Source organism: Schistocerca cancellata, chromosome 3 (assembly GCF_023864275.1).
Source record: "Schistocerca cancellata isolate TAMUIC-IGC-003103 chromosome 3, iqSchCanc2.1, whole genome shotgun sequence".
NCBI classification, from domain to species: Eukaryota; Metazoa; Arthropoda; class Insecta; order Orthoptera; family Acrididae; genus Schistocerca; species Schistocerca cancellata.
In genome coordinates this window covers 392,961,098-392,985,879 of record NC_064628.1, presented here as the reverse complement: position 1 = coordinate 392,985,879, position 24,782 = coordinate 392,961,098, and the positions used below count along the sequence as shown (strand labels likewise).

General features: G+C 45.3%; 1 protein-coding gene across 1 annotated transcript in view; it reads right to left on the bottom strand.

Annotated features, from left to right (window-relative positions):
* The window catches only part of LOC126175118 (uncharacterized), a 141,064-nt gene that overhangs the window by 58,680 nt on the left and 57,602 nt on the right, over positions 1-24,782 (bottom strand). Inside the window, exon 2 of the mRNA XM_049921672.1 lies at positions 405-700. Within this exon, the coding sequence (XP_049777629.1) occupies positions 405-636 (232 nt within the window). The 5' untranslated portion in view covers positions 637-700. The remainder of the gene's footprint in view (positions 1-404; positions 701-24,782) is intronic.

The following is a 24,782-nucleotide window of genomic DNA, read 5'->3' as shown; positions in this document are numbered from 1 at the left end:
ATGTCGCGATACGATAAACCGAAATCGCGATAGGCTACAATCCGACCTTTATAAACGTCGGAAACGTGATGGTACGCATTTCTCCTCCTTACACGAGGCATCACAATAACGTTTCACCAGGCGACGCCGGTGAACTGCTGTTTGTGTATGAGAAATCGGTTGGCAACTTTCCCCATGTCAGCACGTTGTAGGTGTCGCCACCGGCGCCAACCCTGTGTGAATGGTCTGATAATCTAATCATTTGCATATCACAGGATCTTCCTCCTGTCGGTTAAATTTCGCGTCTGTAGCGCGTCGTCTTCGTGGAGTAGCAATTTTAATGGCCAGTAGTGTAGTTGTGGGGATGCAACCGCGCAGCGCTCAAAGGGGCGCGGCGTTATCTGGCGCGAGCCGCGTGTACTCACTGTATATGGTGGACTGGGCGGTGGTGCCGCCGAGGTCGCCCTGGGCGCGCCTGCGGAAGGAGCCGGTGTAGAGGCCGTAGTTGATGTCTCCCTGCAGGCCGAACTGTGCGTCCGGCGGCAGCAGCTCCGCGGTGAGCCAGGCACCTGTCGAGAAGGCGGCCACCACCAGCGCCGTGGAGGCGCACGCCAACCAGAACGTCGCGAACACGTACAGCCGCTTCGTCGTCGCCATGCCCGCCGATGCTCTGCTGCTGCTGCTGCTGCTCCCGTGTGGCGCTGCTAGCGGGCCGGGCGCTCTGCGCGGGAAACACGACACTGCAGTGTTGTTGTTGTGGTCTTCAGCCCAGAGATTGGTTTGATGCAGCTCTACGTGCTACTCTATCCTGTGCAAGTTTCTTCATCTCCCAGTTCCTACTGCAACCTATATCCTTCTGAATCTGCTTAGTGTACTCCCTATACGATTTTTACCCTCCACACTGCCCTCCAATACTAAATTGATCATCCCTTGATGCCTCAGAACATGTCCTACCAACCAATCCCTTCTTCTAGTCAAGTTGTGCCACAAACTTCTCTTCTCCCCAATTCTATTCAATACCTCCTCATTAGTTATGTGATCTACCCATCTAATCTTCAGCGTCCTTCTGTAGCACCACATTTCGAAAGCTTCTATTCTCTTTTTGTCTAAACTATTTATCGTCCACGTTTCACTTCCATACATGGCTATACTCCATACAAATACTTTCAGAAACGACTTCCTGACACTTAAATCTATACTCGATGTTAACAAATTTCTCTTCTTCAGAAACGCTTTCCTTGCCATTGCCAGTCTATATTTTATATCTCCTCTACTCCGACCAACCTCAGTTATTTTGCTCCCCAAATAGCAAAACTCCTTTACTACTTTAAGCGTCTGATTTCCTAATCTAATACCCTCAGCGTCACCCGATTTAATTCGACTACATTCCATTATCCTGGTTTTGCTTTTGTTGATGTTCATCTTATATCCTCCTTTCAAGACACTGTCCATTCCGTTCAGTTGCTCTTCCAGGTCCTGTGTTCTCTCTGACAGAATTACAATGTCATCGGCGAACCTCAAAGTTTTTATTTCTTCTCCATGGATTTTAATTCCTACTCCGAATTTTTCTTTTGTTTCCTTTACGGCTTGCTCCACATACAGATTGAATAACATCGGGGATAGGCTACAACCCTGTCTCACTCCCTTCCCAACCACTGCTTCTCTTTCATGCCCCTCGACTCTTATAACTGCCATCTGGTTTCTGTACAAATTGTAAATAGCCTCTCGCTCCCTGTATTTTACCCCTGCCACCTTCAGAATTTGAAAGAGAGTATTCCAGTCAACACTGTCAAAGCTTTCTCTAAATCTACAAATTCTAGAAAGGTAGGTTTCCCTTTCCTTAATCTATTTTCTAAGATAAGTTGGTTGGTTGGTTGGTTTGGGGAAGGAGACCAGACAGCGTGGTCATCGGTCTCATCGGATTAGGGAAGGATTGGGAAGGAAGTCGGCCGTGCCCTTTCAGAGGAACCATCCCGGCATTTGCCTGGAGTGATTTAGGGAAATCACGGAAAACCTAAATCAGGATGGCCGGACACGGGATTGAACCGTCGTCCTCCCGAATGCGAGTCCAGTGTCTAACCACTGCGCCACCCCGCTCGGTCTAAGATAAGTCGTAGGGTCAGTATTGCCTCACGTGTTCAAACATTTCTACGGAATGCAAACTGATCTTCCCCGAGGTCGGCTTCAACCAGTTTTTTCCATTCGTCTGTAAAGAATTCGTGTTAGTATTTTGAAGCCGTGGCTTATGAAACTTATATTTCGGTAATTTTCACATCTGTCAACACCTCATTTCTTTGGGATTGGAATTATTATATTCTTCTTGAAGTCTGAGGGTGTTTTGCCTGTCTCATACATCTTGCTCACTAGATGGTAGAGTGTTGTCAGGGCTGGATCTCACACGGCTGTCAGTAGTTCTAATGGAATGTTGTCTATTCCCGGAGCCTTGTTTCTTTCAGTGTTCTGTCAAACTCTTCACGCAGTACCATATCACCCTTTTCATCCTCTGCTACGTCCTCTTTCATTTCCATAATATTGTCCTCAAGAACATCGCCCCTGTATAGACCCTCTATATACTCATTCAACCTTTCTGCTTTCCCTTCTTTGCCTAGAACTGGGTTTCCATCTGAGCTCTTGATATTCATGCGAGTGGTTCTCTTTTCTCCAAAGGTCTCTTTAATTTTCCTGTAGGCATTATGTATCTTGCCCCTAGAGATATACACCTCTACACTGGAGTATCTCACACAAAAAGCTCCCCAACTCTGTAACGAGAGAGCTACACAATTTTACTTTAAACTACATTTACCAGTCGCTTCACTTCCTGTCAACAAGAGAATAGTATGCTGTCATTGACTCATTTGGTGACGCACACAGTTATATCTGGCGTACTAAAATTTAGTGTTTTTTTTGTTCTTGACCTACCGAACTGGCCACTAAAATTGCGACACCGAGAAGGCAGCATGAAACTAATGTCAGATTAGGATGAAATGCATATGCAACTCATTAACAAGATTAACTCTATCTGCATCGCACATACAATCTAGGAAAAAGAAAAGATGCACCACAAAGGATTTATCTGAATGAAAAGGAAATTGGTAGACGACATTTTCATGTACAGGCAAACTAATGACTAAAATTTTAGAAAAAGCCGGCCGAAGTGGCCGTGCGGTTAAAGGCGCTGCAGTCCGGAATCGTAAGACCGCTATGGTCGCAGGTTCGAATCCTGCCTCGGGCATGGATGTTTGTGATGTCCTTAGGTTAGTTAGGTTTAACTAGTTCTAAGTTCTAGGGGACTAATGACCTCAGCAGTTGAGTCCCATAGTGCTCAGAGCCATTTGAACCATTTTTTGAACCATTTTTTTTTAGAAAAAATTGGATGATTTTTTCGAGAAAAACAGCTTCACAAATTGAGCACCTCAGTAACTTGTTGGTGCACCTCTGACCCCCTTGAAAGCAGTTATTTGGCTTGGTATTGTCTGATAGAACGGCCTTGCTGCAGTGGTAACACCGGTTCCCATCACATCACCGACCTTAAGTGCTGTCGGGCTGGGCTAGAACTTGGATGGGTGACCATCCGATCTGCCGAGCACTGTTGGCAAGTGGGGTGCACTCAGCCCTTGTGAGGCAAACTGAGGAACTGCTTGATTGAGAAGTAGCGGCTCCAGTCTTGCAAGCTGATACACGACCAGGAGAGCGCTGTGCGGACCGCATGCCCCTCCGTATTCACATCCAGTGATGCCTGTGGGCTGAGGTTGACACGGCGGCTGGTCAGTACCGTTGGGCCTTCCAAGGCCTGTTCAGGCGGAGTTTAATTTCAGTGACCGACATCATGCTAAATTCTGTCCAACTGGTGCATTAGACCATCAAAATCCCAAGATGGTTGGAAAGCCGTTCCCATAATGCTCCAAACGTTCTCAATTAGGGAGAGTTCCAGCGACCTTATTGGCCAAGATAGGGTTTGGCAGGCACGAAGAACAGAAGGAGAATTTTTCAGTGTGTGCAGATGGGTATTATCATGCTTGCCATGAAGGTCAACTAAACTGGGCGTAGAATGTTGCTGACGTACTGCTGTTCTGTAGGGGTGCCACGGATGACAACCAAACTTGTTATGAAAAGAAATGGCACTTCCGACCATCATTCCTGTCTGTCGGAACGTATGGCAGGCGCCAGTTGGATTGATACCCCATCACTGTCTGGGGCGCCTCCAGACGTGCCTCTGGTGGTCATCAGGGCCCAGTTCGAAGCCGCACTCATCACAGAAGACAATTCCACTGCAGTCAAAGAGATTGTAGGCCACAGATGTGTCTGGAGACGCCAAAGACAGCAAAGACAGCAGTGAGATAGCAGCCTCAGTCTCACCTATCATACAGGCCGACAACCAGGAGTAATAGTTGGGGATGTCATTTCTTTTCATAGGAAGACCGCTTTCGTTGTCATCTGCGGTACCCTTACAGCACAGTAGAACATCAATGATATTCTATGCCCCGTTTTGTTGCCTTTCAAGGCAAGCCATTTTGGGCTTACATTATAGTAAGATAACGCCCACCCGCACATGGCGAGAGAATATCTGCTGGTTGTCTTTGTGTTTGCCACACTCTACCTTGGCCAGGATCACCTCTCGTTCGCAGAGCCGGTAATATGGACAACAGTCGTTCCTTTTCTGACGAGCTGAAGCTGGTGGCTGTGCTTTGTCTTCAAGAATCGTGTGATCTTATTTTTCAAAAAGATAACACGGGACCGCATGTCGCCAGTGTTTGCTTACCCACCTCAGAAGAGAGGATGTTCAACTGTTGCCCTGTCCAGCACGTTGTTCAGATGTCTCACAAGTTGAAAACATCTGGTAAGAGACCACTCCCCAGCCACTGTAATAGATGAGCTTTGGCAGAGAACTGAAGCAGCAAGGAATGATGGACCCGTGTCTATCATCAAAACTCAGTTCGACTCGGAACCCAGCTACAGCGCAGGTGGAAGCCATGTGTACTGAATTTCGCACACTATGTACCCCAAAACCAGCCAGATATTCAATCACATATACTTTCTACTGTACCGTATATACCTAATACAGGGTGACAGTTATTGAACTGTATGAAATAAAATCGTCATAAGTTCCGAACGGTTTGCGTTAGGACATTCAAACTGCATGGTTGGCCGCCGGAGAATTATGGGAATTAGTATGCTCATGCATGGTATGATTTAGCGACAAAACCCACTTTCATTTGGTCGGGTTCGTCAATAAGCAAAATTGGTGCATTTGGGGCATTGAGAATCCGCATTTCGCGATCGAGAAGCCTCTTCCCCCTCAACGGGCGACTGTGTCGTGTGCCAGAACAGTCGGTGTGATATTCCTTGATGACAGTGACTACTGAGCGGTATGTGAATGTTTTGGAAGATGATTTTATACCCATTATCCAAAGTGACCCTGACTTTGTCAACACGGGGTTCAGACAAGAGGGAGCTCGACCCCATCAAAGCAGGAGAGTGTTTGATGTCCTGGAGGGGTACTTTGGGAACCGCATTCTGGCTCTGGGGTATCCAGAGGCCACTGGCATGGGCATCAAATGGTTCAAATGGCTCTGAGCACTATGGGACTTAACATCTGAGGTCATCAGTCCCCCAGAACTTAGAACTACTTAAACCTAACTAACCTAAGGACATCACACACATCCATGCCCGAGGCAGGATTCGAACCTGCGACCGTAGCAGTCGCGCGGTTCCGGACTGGAGAGCCTAGAACCGCTCGGCCACCGCGGCCAGCGCATGGGCATCTACTGTCCGCCATATTATCCGTATCTGAACATGGGCGACTCCTTTTTGTGGGGCTATATTTAAGATTAGGTGTACAGCAATAACCCAAAAACCATTGTTGAGCTGGAAACAGCCATTCAGGAGGTCATCGACAGCATCGATTTTCCGACACTTCAGCGGGTTACGCAGAATTTCGCTATTCGTTCGGGCAACATCATCGCCAATGATGGCAGGCATATCGAATATGTCATAACCTAGATCCGATTACCTGTAGTGACGTTTACATGATGAATAAAGTATAGTTCAGTAATTGTCACCATGTAAGTAAAACCTACAAGAAAAAGAAGCCCAATGTTAACTACGTTTCCTGGCGAACACTGTAGATAAATAACAGACTGATTGTAGATTTACCGTAATTTACCATTAAGTGATGCAACAATAGATCGAAACCAGCTACAAAATGATTTAGCTAAGATAACTGAATAGTGCCAGAAGTGGGACTTGGAGTGCAAAAGCTACATCCCTTGTTACTCTATGATCTAGCAGGTGCTCCTTTTCAGTAATTTTCAAGTAAGTTAAATAAAATACCAGCGGAAAAATGCGAAAATGTTCCTGTTTATTTAAAAGACTCTCACTGAAAAGTGGGATACCAGCTGCCGCTTTCTGCCTTCCTCAGGTCTTCAAAATTTTCCCAAAAATTTTGGTATGTAAACATATTCGCTCTTTTTTTAACATGCAAGTCACCTCTCCCTCCCACAAGCTCCCCTAACTGTAATTCGCCCACACGACTGGTCCATCGGTGTAAGCCGCTCATTGCCATCCACTGCCAGCTGCCCTTTCTCACCCACTTCATTGCCATCATCTCTTCGCGTCTCTCACTCATTGTCCCCTGTGTCACAGCCACTGTCTCTTTCGTTCTGTCCTACTAATATAGTCTCCTCTCGCTGTCACTGTCTCCATGTTGCTCTCTCTTACTGCTGCTATCTCATTCCTTCCTTTCTTCCTTCCTACTGTCTCTTCTCACTGTCATTATCTCTCTCTTCCTCGTTCTCATTATCATATTCTCTCTCTCATTATCACTGGCTCTCACTCACTTCCACTTTCTATTTATTCCCCCTCCCCCGCCACTGGCACTTCCTCCTCCACTCTCTTCTTAGCACTGTTCTGTCACTGTCAACTATGTTCTTCCACTACTACTGTTTCCCTTTCTTTCTCTCACACTGCAACTGTCTCTCACACTGCAATTGTCTCTCACACTCCAATTTATGGGGAGGGGGCGGGGGGCAGGTGGAAAATAATGTTATTATTTATATTTGTATTGCCGTTCTCAACACAGGCTCTCTAACTACCTAACTACAGTGTTGGCAACCAGAAGGTGATTAGCAAAACGTGATGCTTGCAATTAAAGTTCACTGTGCCCACTCTGATGGAGAATAAAGTTATTGATTATTGAAGTTCATTACTCTGAGGATTTAGGATGATGTATGGGATTCTTAGAAAATGCAGTTTACTATAACAATTTCCACTATATTCTGAAAACGATAAAGTGTAAAATTCCAGACAAATGACTACCCATATCAGCTATTTTACTATCAGAGCTGTTCAGAGTCTATTGCGCGGATCCTATTATCCCTAGATAACGAAACTGTTCAGTAACCGTTATCGATGTAAATGTTCAAATTGAATGCTCGCCAAAATTTGATGTTAATACTCATCAAACGCCACGCTAGTAATGGTAGAAAGTCTGTCCTGCGGTGACATGTGAAAATACGACATACGTAAACTGAGACTAAATCACTGGAGTCGTTCCGTCATTAACACTTTACCCCAATGCGAACTCACTGTTAAGTGCATATCGAGTTACGTAATACGGCATCCAAGGCAGTTCCTGGCAACTGCACAAACGCGAGGAGGCTTCCGACACGGAGTGCGCGCTGATACCAATCTAGAAGAGAACTGGGGCGTTACTGTAGCTCGCACGCTTTTATATAGCCGCGGTGCAGACCGCCGAAGGAGCAGCCGACAACATTTGCCTTACCGACTAGCCGCTGGGCTAGCAAAACACCACCTCAATTTATTAAATAATTAATTGCTTCATTCACTGAAGGCCAATGAAGTTCTCGATTTAATTGTGATATCAGCACACAGGTAAGTATCTATAAGAAAATTCTAATGCGGCTAGGTCAAATACTTTTGGCGAGAGAAATAATTTAGTTGTACTGCACGCAATAGATGAGCTCTGAACTTGCCCTTTGGAGAGACGCTACAGACATAGTTTTATAGCTACCTCTTTGAAACTTCTCACATCTTTGTTATTATAGCGTATCTCCATTCTACCTAAATCTAAACATCCTAGCTTTATCCAATCTTCCTTCCGAACTTTTAGGACACAAAAACAGAAAATCATGAATTTCAACCAAAATATTACTTTGTGAGCTCCAGCATGCTGTTTCCATTAAATTACAATGAAAAAGGAATCTGAATATAAATTTTGAAGTTTCTAGCTCCTTCCTGTTGCGCCGATGATTTTTATTTAAAACGTCTTAATTCCGAAAACTGTTTAAGTTACCAAACTGAAACTTAACACATTATTATTACAGCATCACTCCTGACATGCTATTAACTTTTCAGATTATTTATTTTATTTTTAAGGTATTGCGCAACATTCGTGACGTCGTAGCTAGTTACAGCGGACTAGGCTGGCACACAATGGAAAGCATATGAATTTTATATGGCGTGAGTAGGCTGCTTCCCTACAAATTGTCTCCTTCGCTCTTTCTATAACACAGCTACTATCTTCCAGTATTTGTTACTTTTCCGTCTCTTTGCCACTCCCGTCATTTTCTTGTCTCTCAGCATAAAAAAGTGCGAATATTTTCGTGTGCCAAAATTTTTGGCAACATTTCTAAAGGCGCTGAGAAGGGTAGAATGAGTCAGCTGCTACCCAACTATTCAATCAGACTCTTTTAAATAAACAGGAACGTATTCGGATTTTTTTTTATGTTACAATAGGAGCAATTTTCCGCTCGTTCCTATCTTTTCACATCATATCGGATTTTATGTGCAAAAATTTTTTTCCGTATGCTTTAGTACTACAACGTGGAGTTCACAGATGATAACGGATACACTTTACAGTATATTTCTCCCTCCTACGTCACTTTATAAACTACGTTTTCGCCTCATACCGGATTTTACGTGTTGATGTGGGTGGCGGGGGGGAGGGGGGGGGGCAGGGGGGGCTACTTTGAACTTCTGTATCTTGAAATGGGATACAGGTACCGAGAAGATTGTCAAGTTTTTTGATATCGGAATCTTAGGAATATATTGTAAAAATCTCAGCCATTTGCTGTGCATAGCCGTCTAGCAATCCTCGGCTGTGTTTTGGTCCGCTGGTGACTGTGAAAATGTAATTTTTTTTGGGGGGGGGGGAGGGGGGTTTCGGAGGAATCGCCACGAAGTAATGGTGCCTGTATAGCTCCCATCAAATCCAAAAAATCAACCGCGCTTTATCCTCCGCTGCTGACAATACACTGACCATTGAGTTGTGCGACAGATCAATTGTTTATTTTTCTCAATAACTATTTTATTCGCGATTGCACATTGTCAGTTTGGCATGCCGTAGGTGAGTAACCAGTATCTGGCTTGTGCCTATCATTCCGCCTGAAGGAACGCTCGTCATTATTTTAATACTGCTCAGATCAAGAGAAGGAATAAAATCCTTTGGTAAGTTTCCAGTCCAGTCGCTCAGTGTTAGAAATACGATAGGTTACGGGGATTCCACCAAAATTCCAACAGAATTGGCAATCTGTTTTTGTGTGAGTTGTTAATCTTTTCCCATTCGAAGAAGCATCGCCGTTTGTGAGTAACGGCCACATTTCTCTTGGTGAGTGGTTTAACTGTACTTCCTTTGTCACAGTGTAATTTGCCAAACTCATCTCACAGCATCTGTTGTTGTGGTCTTCCGTTCTGAGACTGGTTTGATGCAGCTCTCCATGCTACTCTATCCTGTGCAAGCTTCTTCATCTCCCAGTACCTACTGCAACCTACATCCTTCTGAATCTGCCAAGTGTATTCATCTCTTGGTCTGCCTCTACGATTTTTACCCTCAACGCTGCTCTCCAATACTAAATTGGTGATCCCTTGATGCCTCAGAACATGTCCTACCAACCAATCCCTTCTTCTAGTCAAGTTGTGCCACAAACTTCTCTTCTCTCCAATCCTATTCAACATCTCCTCATTAGTTATGTGATCTACCCATCTAATCTTCAGCATTCTTCTGTAGCACCACATTTCGAAAGCTTCTATTCCCATCTTGTCTAAACTATTTATCGTCCATGTTTCACTTCCATACATGGCTACACTCCATACAAATACTTTCAGAAACGACTTCCTGACACTTAAATCTATACTGGATATTAACAAATTTCTGTTCTTCAGAAACGCTTTCCTTCCCATTGTCAGTCTACATTTTATATCCTCTCTACTTCGACCATCATCAGTTATTTTGCTCCCCAAATAGCAAAACTCCTTTACTACTTTAAGCGTCTCATTTTCTAATCTAATTCCCGCACCACCCGATTTAATTCGACTACATTCCATTATCCTGGTTTTGCTTTTGTTGATGTTCATCTTATATCCTCCTTTCAAGACACTGTCCATTCCGTCCAACTGCTCTTCCAAGTCCTTTGCTGTCTCTGACAGAATTACAATGTCATCGGCAAACCTCTAAGTTTTTATTTCTTCTCCATGGATTTTAATACCTATTCCGATTTTTTCTTTTGTTTCCTTCACTGCTTGCTCAATATACAGATTGAATAACATCGGGGAGAGGCAACAACCCTGTCTCACTCCCTTCCCAACCACTGCTTCCCTTTTATGCCCCTCAACTCTTATAACTGCCATTTGGTTTCTATACAAATTGTAAATAGTCTTTCGCTCCCTATATTTTGCCCCTGCCACCTTCAGAATTTGAAAGAGAGTATTCCAGTCAACATTGTCAAAAGCTTTCTCTAAGTCTACAAATGCTAGAAACGTAGGTTTGCCTTTCCTTAATCTAGCTTCTAAGACAAGTCGTAGGGTCAGTATTGCCTCACAGCAGCTATTACGACAGAATTCCGAAACGGAGTGCCTCATTAAACAAGTAATTGGCAATCACAAAGCTCAATAGCTTGCGAAAGACCTCACAGTGTCGGTTTTGCAGTAACATAAAAGAAGAAATGTCATGTTTGTTTTCATACTAGGAAGATCTTGTTTCGCTAGCTGTCGATAACTATTCAAAAATTACAGTGACTGGAGTGAAATAAATAAAAAGGGAAGTATAAGTATTGATATATCGCCATAGATAAGAAAGTTCCGTGTGTTTAAGAACTGGCAAAACACTCTCCTCCTTGTGCGCTATCATTTGCCAAACTTCCGTTTCGATGTCTAGAGCGGTTTAGGAGATATGAGATCAGAGGCTGATAGATACCTCCTCCCAAGTATAAACAAAAATTGAACATGTTAGCTAAATTTCATACGCAGCAACATATGGTGTAATACACACCAAACGCAAAATCATAGAGACCCCTAATTTTCGTTGCAAACTTTTTGAGTTCTGCGTAGTGTCTTACTAAAATGTGTACATCACAATAAGAATGGTCATTAGCGAGATGATGGGCACTTCGCCACGAAGCTGACATACAACTCTACAAGTGAGGTAAAAATCATATATTTTCAGTGAAGAGTTCCTGTAAAATCGTTTGAGAAAGGTAACAGTTTGCGCGCGCTTCGGTTCTGTCAGCGCAGAGCGTCGCCAGTCGGCGCGTGCGAAGTATGGCGTACGCGTCGCAATATGCGCTGCACCCGCGCGACTCGTGCGGCACGTGCGTGTCGCGCTGTAGTGTCGTGTCACGTCGCACGTGCTATACGCGTCTCAATTTGCGCCTAGCCTATTTGTATGTGCACTGTTCGGATTTTGCGTACAAAACAATTAAAACATTAAAGTTTAGCTGGGAGAGTTCTACAAGCGCGCCACTTCTATACTTTAAACCTGTACCAATCGGTTCAAAATTTGTAGGAAGGTAGATAAAGGCATAAAGTCAAATCGACCAGAAGTATGGTTTAAAAAGTTTATTAAATAAACGATTCCCGGCTCAGGATTTATTACTAGTCCACCTTCAGACGGTTCTTACCGATTTTCTTGCTTTCCTGTTAGAGCCTTGTTTTGTACTCGTTATTGGCTTTGTGCACTCAGCTAAGCAAAACGTTTTTCGTTTAAATTCAGTAAAATTACGTGAAATAATTTTTTTCTTCTTTTTGACCTTCATAGAAACGTATACGAAATGATTTTAAAGTTATTCAACAGAGCGCCGAAAACTTATGTGTAGTATGTGGGTGCTGTTGAATTCTCTGAAAACTGATTCCACGCACACCATTCTACGCTCAACATTTAAAAACGTGGCCCAGCTTCACATAATTAGACTAACAAACACGATATATTCAAAGACGTAGCCATATTAAATATGTTTACAGAGACTGCATAGTGTATACAGTGACTAAAGTCGTTGGTTAGCGATATGCAGATACAGACATGGCGGTGGAAGCGCGTACACACGGTATGAAAGGGACAGTACATTGGCGCACTGTCATCTGAACTCAGATGACTCATGTGAAAAGCTTTCCGTGGTAATTACGGCCACACGACGGGGATTTACAGACTAATGAACGCGGAATGGTAGTTGGAGCAAGACGCATGGGACATTATGTTGTGGATTGGCAAGAGAGCCAACCCGGTGTGAGAGGAAGCCGAAAGGCACGCGTTTTAGCTCACGCAGGCTGGCGGGAGGTCTGGAACACGTCAACGAAATTAGACTAGCAAAAAAAGGCGTAGCTGAGGAATACTTAACTTTAATCCATAAATGGTGAACATCGCTCTTGACGGTACATGTTTTACAGCATCAATAGTAACTGGTAATGGCGCCTTGCTAGGTCGTAGCAAATGACGTAGCTGAAGGCTATGCTAACTATCGTCTCGGCAAATGAGAGCGTATTTCGTGAGTGAACCATCGCTAGCAAAGTCGGCTGTACAACGGGGGCAAGTGCTAGGAAGTCTCTCTAGACCTGCCGTGTGGCGGCGCTCGGTCTGCAATCACTGATAGTGGCGACACGCGGGTCCGACGTATATTACCGGACCGCAGCCGATTTAAAGGCTACCACCTAGCAAGTGTGGTGTCTGGCTGTGACACCACACATTACAGTTCAGAAATCGTTAGGGAATTCAGTATTCCGAGATCCACATTGTCAAGAGAGTGCCGAGAATAACAAATTTCAGCCATTACCTCTTACCACGGAAAGCGCAGTGGCCGACGGCCTTCACTTATGCACCGAGAGCAGCGGCGTTTGCGTAGAGTTGTCAGCGCTAGCAGACAAGCAACAGTGCATGAAATAACTGCATGAGTCAATATGGGACTTATGACGAACTTGTCCGTTAGGGCAGTGCGGCGAAATTTAGCGTTAATGGGGTATGGCAGCAGACGACCGATACGAGTGGCTTTGCCAATGGCGTGGCATCGCCTACAGCGCCTCTCCTAGTCTTGTGATCATATCGGTTGGACGCTAGACGACTGGAAATACGTGGCCTGGTCAGATGAGCCCCGATTTCAGTTGGTAACAGCTGATGGCAGATCGCCAACAAGGGACTGAGGAAGTTGGTGGTGGCTCCATAATGGTGTGAACTGAGTTTACATGGGATGGATTGGATCCTCTTTCTAGATTAGATTAGATTTACTTTCATTCCAATTGATCCGTAGTGAGGAGATCCTCCAGGATGTAGAACATGTCAAAAATACAACAGTACATGACAAATATTTACAACTAAAACAACTAAGCTAATGTACCATCCCACAGGTCCCAAGTGGAATGATCGTCATTTTTTAATGAATACTATATGAAAGAGTCATTTTACAAATGCTAATGCACTGAATTTAAAATAAAAAAGTTTACTTATTTATTTATAAGGTAATAAACATACAATACAACTACTATAATACTTATTTACAATGAACACATTACTGCACTGAAATGGTGCAAAAGTTAGATCGTACTTACACACACACACACACACACACACACACACACACACACACACATACAAACACACACACAGACACACACACACACACACACACACACACACACACACACACACACACACACACACACACACACACACATACACATTTATTTACAATGAACACATTACTGCACTGAAATTGTGCAGAAGTTATATTGTACTTATATACATATATACACAAATCAGTTGGTTTTACTGAGAAATTCATCAATGGAGTAGAAGGAGTTGGCCACCAATAAATCCTATAGGCTTCTCTTAAACTGAATTTCATTGGTTGTTAAGCTTTTTATGGCTGCTGGCAAGTTATTGAAAATGTGTATTCCTGAATAATGCACACCTTTTTGTACAAGACTAAGTGACTTTAAATCCTTGTGAAGATTATTCTTATTTCTAGTATTGATTCCATGAATTGAGCTGTTGGTTTGAAAAAGTGATATATTTTTAATGACAAATTTCATTAAGGAATAAATATATTGGGAAGCAGTAGTTAGTATCCCTAGTTCCCTAAACAGGCTTCTGCAGGATGTTCTTGAGTTCACACCACATATAACTCTTACTGCACGTTTTTGTGCCCGGAAAACTTCAGCTTGGCTTGATGAATTACCCCAAAAAATAATCCCATATTATTTTACGGAATGAAAGTAAGCATAGTATGCCAGCTTTTTCATTTTTGTATCCCCTATGTCTGACACAATTCGCACTGCAAATAGAGATTTGTTAAGATGCTTCAGCAGTTCTGTGGTGTGCTCCTCCCAGATGAATTTATTATCAAGCTGTAATCCCAAGAATTTAACACTGTCCACTTCTACCTTCTTGTCATCGTATGTTAGGCATATACTCGTGGGACACCCCTTACAAGTTCTGAACTGCATGTAGTGTGTTGTTTCAAAGTTTAGTGACAAGGAATTGGCTAGGAACCAGTGATCAATGTCCACAAATATTTTATTAGCTGGTCGAACAGAACAGATCATTGACTGATTTGATCGTGTTCGGCTACTTGGAGACCATTTGCAGCCATTCATGGACTTCATGTTGCCAGTCAACGATGAAATTTTTGTGAATGATAGTGCATCATGTCAGAGGACTACAATTCGTTGCAAATGGTTTCAAGAACGTTCTGAACAATTCGAGCGAATGATTTTGCCATCCAGATCGCTCAACGCGAATCCCATAGGACATTTATGTGACGAAATCGAAGGGTCAGTTCTTGCACAAAATCCTGCACTTGCAACACTTTCGCAATTTTGGACGGCTGTAGACGCAGGATGGGTCAGTATATCTGCAGGGGACTTCCAACGACTTCTAGAGTCCATGCCACGCCGAGTTGCTGTACTAAGCTGGGCAATAGGAGGCCCGACACGATGTCAAATGGTACCCCATGACTTCTCGTAATGTCTACTTTCGGAAAGACAGGGACACTGCAGTTTCTCAGCCTCTTGTAGTGAAGTAGGCAGCTGCTACACGCTGCCTGCACCTGTTTACGGTAGGTGGTTTAAATGGCTCTGAACACTGCGAAACCCTACGTTTCAGCAGGATAATGCACGACCGCATGTCGCAGGTCCTGTACAGGCCTTTCTGGATACAGAAAATGTTCGACTGCTGCCCTGGCCAGCACGTTTTCCAGATGTCTCACCAACTGAAAACGTCTGGTCAATGGTGGCCGAGCAACTGACTCGTCGCAATACTCCAGTCACTACTCTTGATGAACTGTGGAATCGTTCTGAAGCTGCATGGGCAGCTGTACCTGTACACGCCATCCAAGCTCTGTTTGACTCAATGCCCAGGCATATCAAGGCCGTTATTACGACCAGAGGTGGTTGTTCTGGGTACTGGTTTCTCAGGATCTATGCACCCAAATTGCGTGAAGATGTTATCACATGTCAGATCTAGTATAATACTGTATATTTGTCCAATGAATACCCGTTTATCCTCTGCATTTCTTCTTGGTGTAGCAATTTTAATGGCCAGTAGTGTACATAGCCTTTTCTGTCACTCTAGCAGAAATCGGGGAGAGGGCGTTATCGTGGAGTGGCATCACTTCACTAAGTGTTTCTGGTCGTTGTTCTTGGATTGCGTCTGCAAGACGTCTCAGTTGTTGACAATAAATGACAGCATTGATGGTTACACCTCGGGGAAGCAATTCGTAGTACACCACACCGTCACTTTTCCTCCGGTCGTATAACATTATCTTTTGTGGATCCACGCATGTCTTTGTACAGTGAGTTGCTGCTTTTGTTGGGGCTCAACCATCCCTTTCTTTTCCTTAAGTTAGCATAAAGACACCATTTCTCATCACCAGTAACAATAAAGGAGAGGAATGGTCTGTGCTGTTCACGAAGCAATTGATGATGAGCAAGCACACACACACTTATGGTCACCTGCTGATTTTTGTCATTTTGGGTTAGTCTGTGCGCTACCAATATATCCGATTATTGACCCCTCCCTACTGCAAGCAAATGTCGCACGATGGTGGTATGGTCGCCAGATCTAGAGTGCAATGACGTGGATCGATGCGGATTAATGCATTTTTACGGCCTTCATCTTCTAAACGTGAAGAGTCACCAGTGTCAAAACGGTCCTCCTTAAAACGATAAAACAATTTTTTTGCCGTGCTCTGTACAAAATGGTTCAAATGGCTCTGGGCACTATGGGACTTAACGTCTGAGGTCATCAGTCCCCTATAACTTAGAACTATTTGAACCTAACTAACCTAAGGACATCACACACATCCATGCCCGATGCAGGATTCGAACCTGCGACCGTAGCAGTCGCGCGGTTCAGGATGAAGCGCCTAAAACCGCTCGGCCGCAGCGGCCGGCACCGTGCTCTGTCCAATAGCATTATCCCCCTACACGGCGCAAATGTTTCTGGCTGTCTCCACTGCTGTCACTCCTCTACTGAACTCAAACAGAAGAATACGTCGCAAATGTTCGGATTTCTTCACTTAGCTCTCCATTTTGTAGCGTCCACACCTCCACCCACTATCTCCATATGACAAAATGACAATATTTAAACTCAAATAGCAACAGCGAATTACAAATAAAAAATGAAAATCGATAAATAAACCCTTACCTACCGGAATACCAACAACACGCAAAACAAAAACGCTACGAACTTATGAACCAACCTTATAATATATCACATATTACAGGGACCGGACAGTAATGTTTCTGCGTATGTCAATAATCGTATATTGTGTTCAAAATTGCTCTGAGCACTATGGGACTTAACATCTGAGGTCATCAGTCTCCTAGAACTTAGAACTACTTAACCCTAACTAACCTAAGGACATCACACACATCCATGCCCGAGGCAGGATTCGAACTTGCGACCGTAGCGGTCGCGCGGTTCCAGACTGAAGCGCCTAGAACCGCTCGGCCAAGCCAGCCGGCAGCTCGTTGTGTACTTCAGAGCGGTGCCAGAGACATTGTAAGGCAACAGTGACTCGTTTAGTACTCGTAAATAATTAGATAATTTGTTTGCGTTTATGGCGAAATCGTTAGCCACATACCAGAGGAGGTACTTATCCGGCACCGCATGGTTTTTGAGTTCCGCAAGGGCGTAACGCAACAGTTGCAACCAAAAACATTTGCGTTGTTCATCGAAGTGCGTTAGACGTTCGTGAATGTCAAAGGTTGTTTTCTACGTTCGTATCCGGTAATTTTTACCCTGCTGACTATCATCGATTAGAAAGACGAACAATATTAGACAACGATATGTTGTGAGCGGAAGTGGAAACAAATCCGTGTCAGACAATCGAGGAAGTGTCAGACACTCTTAAGCAACCTAGCCCGACCGTCCAAGAACATCTGCAGCAAATTCTTAAAGGCAAACAAAGCTAAGCGATCCACCACATGGTACTTACTGGTCCGGTAGCACAATACCGAAACGTTTTTTGATCGCTTTATCACTGGAGATGAAAAATGAGTCCTCTGTGATAATCCAAAACGCAAAAGGCAGTGGCTGTCTCCGAATGGATGCCATGAAGTACAGCACCGCCAAAACAGCGCTTTTCTGCACTGAAGAGCCAAAGAAACTGATACACCTGTCTAATATCGTGTTGGCCTCTGCGAGCACGCAGAAGACGCGCAACACGACGTGGGATGGTCTCGACTAATGTCTGAAGTAGTCCTCGAGGGAATTCACACGATGAATCCTACGGGGCTGTCCATAAATCCGTAAGAGTACGAGGGCGTCGAAATCTCTTCTGAACAGCACGTTGCAAGGCATCCCAGACATGCTGAATAATATTCAAGGTTGGGGAGTTTGGTGGCCATCGGAAGCGTTTAAACTCAGAACAGTGTTCCTGGAACCACTCTGCAGCAATTCTGGACGTGTGGGGTGTCACATTGTCCTGCTGGAACTGCCCAAGTCCGTCGGAGTAGACAATGGACATGAATGGGTGCAGGTGATCAGAGAGGATGTTTACGTACGTGTCACCTGTCAGACTCGTATCTAGATGTATCAGGGAGCCGGACGGGGTGGCCGAGCGGTTCTAGGCCCTACAGTCTGGAACAGCGCGACCGCTACGGTCGCAGGTTCGATTCCTGCCACGGGCATGGATGTGTGTGATGTCCTTAGGTTAGTTAGGTTTAAGTAGTTCTAAGTTCTAGGGAACTGATGACCTCAGAAGTTAAGTCCCATAGTGCTCAGAACCATTTTTGTATCAGGGACCCCATATCACTCCAACAGCACACGCCCCGCCTCGTTATAGAGCCTCCCATGCTGACATGCAGGGTCCATAGATTCATGAGGTTGCCTCCATACCCGTGCACGTCTATCCGCTCGATACAATTTTAAACGAGCACTCGTCCGATCAGGCAACATGTTCCCAGTTATCAACAGTCCATTGTCGGTGTTGACGGGCCCAGGCGAGGCGTTAGGCTTTGTGTCGTGCTGTCATCAAGGGTGCACGAGTAGGCCTTCGCTCAATGGTTCACACGCTGATACTTGTTGATGGCCCGGCATTGAAATCTGCAGCAACTTGCAGAAGGGTTGCACTTCTGTCACGCTGAGCTATTCTGTTCAGTCGTCGTCGGTCCCGTTCTTGCAGGTTCTTTTTCCGGCCGCAGTGATATCGGAGATTTGATGTTTTACCGAATTTCTGATATTCACGGTAGACTCGTGAAATGGTCATATGGAAAAATCCCCACCTCATCGCTACCTCGGAGATGCTGTGTCCCATCGCTCGTGCGCCGACTATAACAACACGCTCAAACTTACTCAAATCATGATAACCTGCCATTGTAGCCGCACTAACCGATCCAACAACTGCGCCAGACACTTGTTGTCTTACATAGGCGTTGCCGACAGTAGTGCCGTACTCTGCCTGTTTACATACCTGAGCCGTAGTAAAAATTTGCTGTTTTGGAGAGCGCGCCGCAGCGCGTAGTGTGAAGCAGTCGCCCTCCGTTTCTGGCAGTGGCGCCGCTGTGGCAATCGCAGCTTGGTGTCTCACTCTGGTGGAAAAGGGGAAAGGTTGCCTGTTCACGTACATTTAAGCGGCGCTAAGAGCTCGGCAGTCAATGAGCGTGAGTCGGTCAGTGGGAGGCAGTCGGTCAGCCAAGTTAGAGTGGGCCTGTCCGTCTGAGTCGGTGCAGTCGGCGGCGAGTCTGGTTAGTTGGTCAGCCGGATCAGTGTGGGGCAGTCAGTGTCTGTCTGTTGTCCGGAGTGCTAGTATGTGTTAGGCCACCAGTCTGCTCGAGTTTTTCAGGGCAATGGTCATTGGCGGTTGGATCGATCGGTTGGTCGGTCGCGCACTGGGACACAAGATGACTTGTCCGTCTTGGGCGTCGGCGCATGTGAGGTCGCCACCTCAGTCGGAGTGAGGCTAGGTCAGCCTCGCGTCACCAGTTGCTGGTCTGTCTCTCGTTTGCATTTGTGCGGCAGTTAGTGTCTGCCGTCCGGAGTGCTAGTATGTGTTAGGCCGCCAGTCTGCTCGAGTTTGTTCAGGCAATGGGCATTGGCGGTCGGATCGATCGGTTGGTCGGTCGCGCACTGGGACACAAGATGACTTGTCCGTCTTGGGCGTCGGCGCATGTGAGGTCGCCACGTCAGTCCAGTGGCCCGCGTCGTATAGCGAGGAGTAGTGGTTTCGCGGCCGATGCGAGAGCAACAGGAGTCAACCCACGACATCGGTCTGGCAGGCGCGAGCTACGGCGCCGTGAGACGGGAGATCGGCGCGCCTTTCTGCGTCCGTTGAAGCGGCTGGTAGCGGACGGTTCGGGAGAGCGTTTTGGGGATGCTCCGCCAGGCCTTCGCCAGACATCGCCGTTTATTAGAAGTTAAGTGATTCGTGAGATGTTGTTTCATTTACTTGTTAAGTTCCACTTGTTTTCTTGGTCAGTCTTTCGTCCCCAGCTTGCTCGCCTGTCTTTCGTCCGCATTTGTTAGGCGGTTAGTGTCTGTCTGTCTATCTGTCAGTCTGCCATACGTAATAGCTGCCTCTGTCATGTTTGTCGGATTCAGTGTTAACGAATTTATTGCTTAAAGGCCGAATTTCCTCGAAGAAAAACAGACCGATAATGAAGGAGTTTGTGAAACCACGTCAAACAGTCACGCAAGCGGAGTGCAGTGTATGTTCCAGCACATGTGGCAGAATAGAACCCCATATCCGACAGCTCTGTGCATTCACGGCACCGTGCAGAGTGAAATGTGCCACCTTCGTCCAAAGAATGTTCCCCGGCCACATGTCATCCATTTCCAGGCGTGCCAAGAAACGAAGGCCAAAGTCACGGTGATGTAGCCTATCTTGGAGCTTCATTTGGTGCCCTTCATGCATCTTGTAGAGAAATCAGTGTAAAACGCTCCACAAAATGTTTTGAAGTGTTGTCCAGGGAAGAGAGAATTCCCATGAACCAGTTCGAGCACTGGTTGCAGAATTGCAGTCACGTGCTGTACGGTCGGCTATAGCTACTACAACTTAATCAACAACTGCCATGGGAATGGGGCGCCTCCCTCTCACTGTTGCACTGCCTATTCCACCTGTTTCTTCAGATTTATTGGTCCTATTCCTTAGCCCATTTATTGAATGGGGTGTCTTCGCAGTGATATTCCTGCAGTTCAGCGCTGCTATTGCTTCCGTTCTGGTAAAACAACTTCACCAGCAGTGCACGCTCTTTCTTCCCATTAGCCACTGCATTTCGTATGTAAAACTTCAACCGAGACGATTTACAGCAACAGTCATTCACAAACCAAATCAACACTCGTCGCTAAGAGACAAGCAGCATACGGACGTCAAAACAGAAAACTTATCACGCTTTGACTGCTTACAGCGCAATATTTTCACATGGTGGCAGGAAGTGGAACTATTATTTTTTCAGCGTAATCCGAGAGCGCGCCGATTAATGAACGTACCTACGATGTTTCAGCCCCCTGCGAGGTATACCGCCTGCACTGTTACAATTGGAACGCCGTTCGTTTAACTATAGTCACCCGGTATATAGAGAACGTCAGCGGTACTATCACACTCCAGTAGGCACTCCTGACGATGTGTCCGATGAACACTGTCCGTCCAGTATTACGTACTAGGTTCTATCATTTCAGAAGCCTTCGAGCCTCACACAAGTTGTAAGTAGGCTGTTTAGGTTTTTATGTTGATAACGCTACGAAGCGCTCTGTATGAAAATCACTGACTGTGCTGTGTGCAGTCTGTGGCTGGTTTGCATTGTTGGAATATTTGCTATTGTACGAGGTGCATTCAAGTTCTAAGGCCTCCGATTTTTTTTCTAATTAACTACTCACCCGAAATCGATGAAACTGGCGTTACTTCTCGACGTAATCGCCCTGCAGACGTACACATTTTGCACAACGCCGACGCCATGATTCCATGGCAGCGGCGAAGGCTTCTTTAGGAGTCTGTTTTGACCACTGGAAAATCGCTGAGGCAATAGCAGCTCGGCTGGTGAATGTGCGGCCACGGAGAGTGTCTTTCATTGTTGGAAAAAGCCAAAAGTCACTAGGAGCCAGGTCAGGTGAGTAGGGAGCATGAGGAATCACTTCAAAGTTGTTATCACGAAGAAACTGTTGCGCAACGTTAGCTCGATGTGCGGGTGCGTTGCCTTGGTGAAACAGCACACACGCAGCCTTTCCCGGACGTTTTTGTTGCAGTGCAGGAAGGAATTTGTTCTTCAAAACATTTTAGTAGGATGCACCTGTTACCGTAGTGCCCTTTGGAACGCAATGGGCAAGGATTACGCCCTCGCTGTCCCAGAACATGGACCCCATCATATTTTCAGCACTGGCGGTTACCCGAAATTTTTTGGTGGCGGTGAATCTGTGTGCTTCCATTGAGCTGACTGGCGCTTTGTTTCTGGATTGAAAAATGGCATCCACGTCTCATCCATTGTCACAACCGACGAAAAGAAAGTCCCATTCATGCTGTCGTTGTGTGTCAACATTGCTTGGCAACATGCCACACAGTCAGCCGTGTGGTCGTCCGTCAGCATTCGTGGCACCCACCTGGATGACACTTTTCGCATTTTCAGGTCGTCATGCAGGATTGTGTGCACATAACCCACAGAAATACCAACTCTGGAGGCGATCTGTTCAACAGTCATTCGGCGATCCCCCAAAACAATTCTCTCCACTTCCTCGATCGTGTCGTCAGACCGGCTTGTGCGAGCTCGAGGTTGTTTCGGTTTGTTGTCACACAATGTTCTGCCTTCATTACACTGTCGCACCCACGAACGCACTTTCGACACATCCATAACTCCATCACCACATGTCTCCTTCAACTTTCGATGAATTTCAATTGGTTTCACACCACGCAAATTCAGAAAACGAATGATTGCATGCTGTTCAAGTAAGGAAAACGTCGCCATTTTAAGTATTTAAAACAGTTATCATTCTCGCCGCTGGCGGTAAAATTCCATCTGCCGTACGGTGCTGCCATCTCTGGGATGTATTGACAATGAACGCGGCCTCATTTTAAAACAATGCGCATGTTTCTATCTCTTTCCAGTCCGGAGAAAAAAAATCGGAGGCCTTAGAATTTGAATGCACCTCGTAGTGTTCTGCAGTTCGATGTGAACAGCGCATAGTGTTGTGCAGTTGGAGGTGAGCGCCAGCAGTGGTGGATGTGGGGAGAGAGATGGCAGAATTTTGAGAGCGGACGATCTGGATGTGTGTCCATCAGAAAGAGTAAATTCGTAAGACTGGATGTCACGAACTGATATATATATATATATATATATCACTTTTGAACATTATTAAGGTAAATACATTGTTTGTTCTCTATCAAAATCTTTCATTTGCTAACTATGCCTATCAGTAGTTAGTGCCTTCAGTAGTTACAATCTTTTATTTAGCTCGCAGTATTGGCGCTCGCTGTATTACAGTAGTTCGAGTAACGAAGATTTTTGTGAGGTAAGTGATTCATGAAAGGTATAGGTTATTGTTAGGGCCATTCTTTTGTAGGGATTATTGAAAGTCCGATTGCATTGCGCTAAAAATATTGTGTCAGTTTAGTGTTGATCAGAATAAGTAAAGATGATGAGTACGTTCAGTTCTGCTCAGCTGTTTGAAAATCAAATAACGTAAGAGGTTAACCAGTACAATAATTTATAAAAATTTTCTAAGGGGACGTTTCAAAGTCCGAGAACCTACCCCATATGTTCGGACCTTGGTTAACTGTCTGCAGTGAGACAGTGTGGCAAATGCTTTTTGGAAATCCTGGAATATGGAGTTTACCTCTTGCTCTTCATCCATGGTTCGCAGGATATACAGGGTTATTACAAATGATTGAAGCGATTTCACAGCTCTACAATAACTTTATTATTTGAGATATTTTCACAATGCTTTGCACACACATACAAAAACTCAAAAAGTCTTTTTAGGCATTAACAAATGTTCGATATGTGCCCCTTTAGTGATTCGGCAGACATCAAGCCGATAATCAAGTTCCTCCCACACTCGGCGCAGCATGTCCCCATCAATGAGTTCGAAAGCATCGTTGATACGAGCTCGCAGTTCTGGCACGTTTCTTGGTAGAGGAGGTTTAAACACTGAACTTTCACATAACCCCACAGAAAGAAATCGCATGGGATTAAGACGGGAGAGCGTGGAGGCCATGACATGAATTGCTGATCATGATCTCCACCACGACCGATCCATCGGTTTTCCAATCTCCTGTTTAAGAAATGCCGAACATCATGATGGAAGTGCGGTGGAGCACCATCCTGTTGAAAGATGAAGTCGGCGCTGTCGGTCTCCAGTTGTGGCATGAGCCAATTTTCCAGCATGTCCAGATACACGTGTCCTGTAACGTTTTCTTCGCAGAAGAAAAAGGGGCCGTTAACTTTTGGTGAATTGCGAATTTGCTGCACGAATGCGTGAGGATTCTCTACCGCCCACATTCGCACATTATGTCTGTTCACTTCGCCATTAAGAAAAAATGTTGCTTCATCACTGAAAACAAGTTTCGCACTGAACGCATCCTCTTCCATGAGCTGTTGCAACCGCGCCGAAAATTCAAAGCGTTTGACTTTGTCATCGGGTGTCAGGTCGTGTAGCAATTGTAAACGGTAAGGCTTCTGCTTTAGCCTTTTCCGTAAGATTTTCCAAACCGTCGGCTGTGGTACGTTTAGCTCCCTGCTTGCTTTATTCGTCGACTTCCGCGGGCTACGCGTGAAACTTGCCCGCACGCGTTCAACCATTTCTTCACTCACTGCAGGCCGACCCGTTGATTTCCCCTTACAGAGGCGTCCAGAAGCTTTAAACTGCGCATGCCATCACCGAATGGAGTTAACAGTTGGTAGATCTTTGTTGAACTTCGTCCTGAAGTGTCGTTGCACTGTTATGACTGACTGATGTGAGTGCATTTCAAGCACGACATACCCTTTCTCGGCTCCTGTCGCCATTTTGTCTCACTGCGCTCTCGAGCGCTCTGGCGGCAGAAACCTGAAGTGCGGCTTCAGCCGAACAAAACTTTGAGTTTTTCTACGTATCTGTA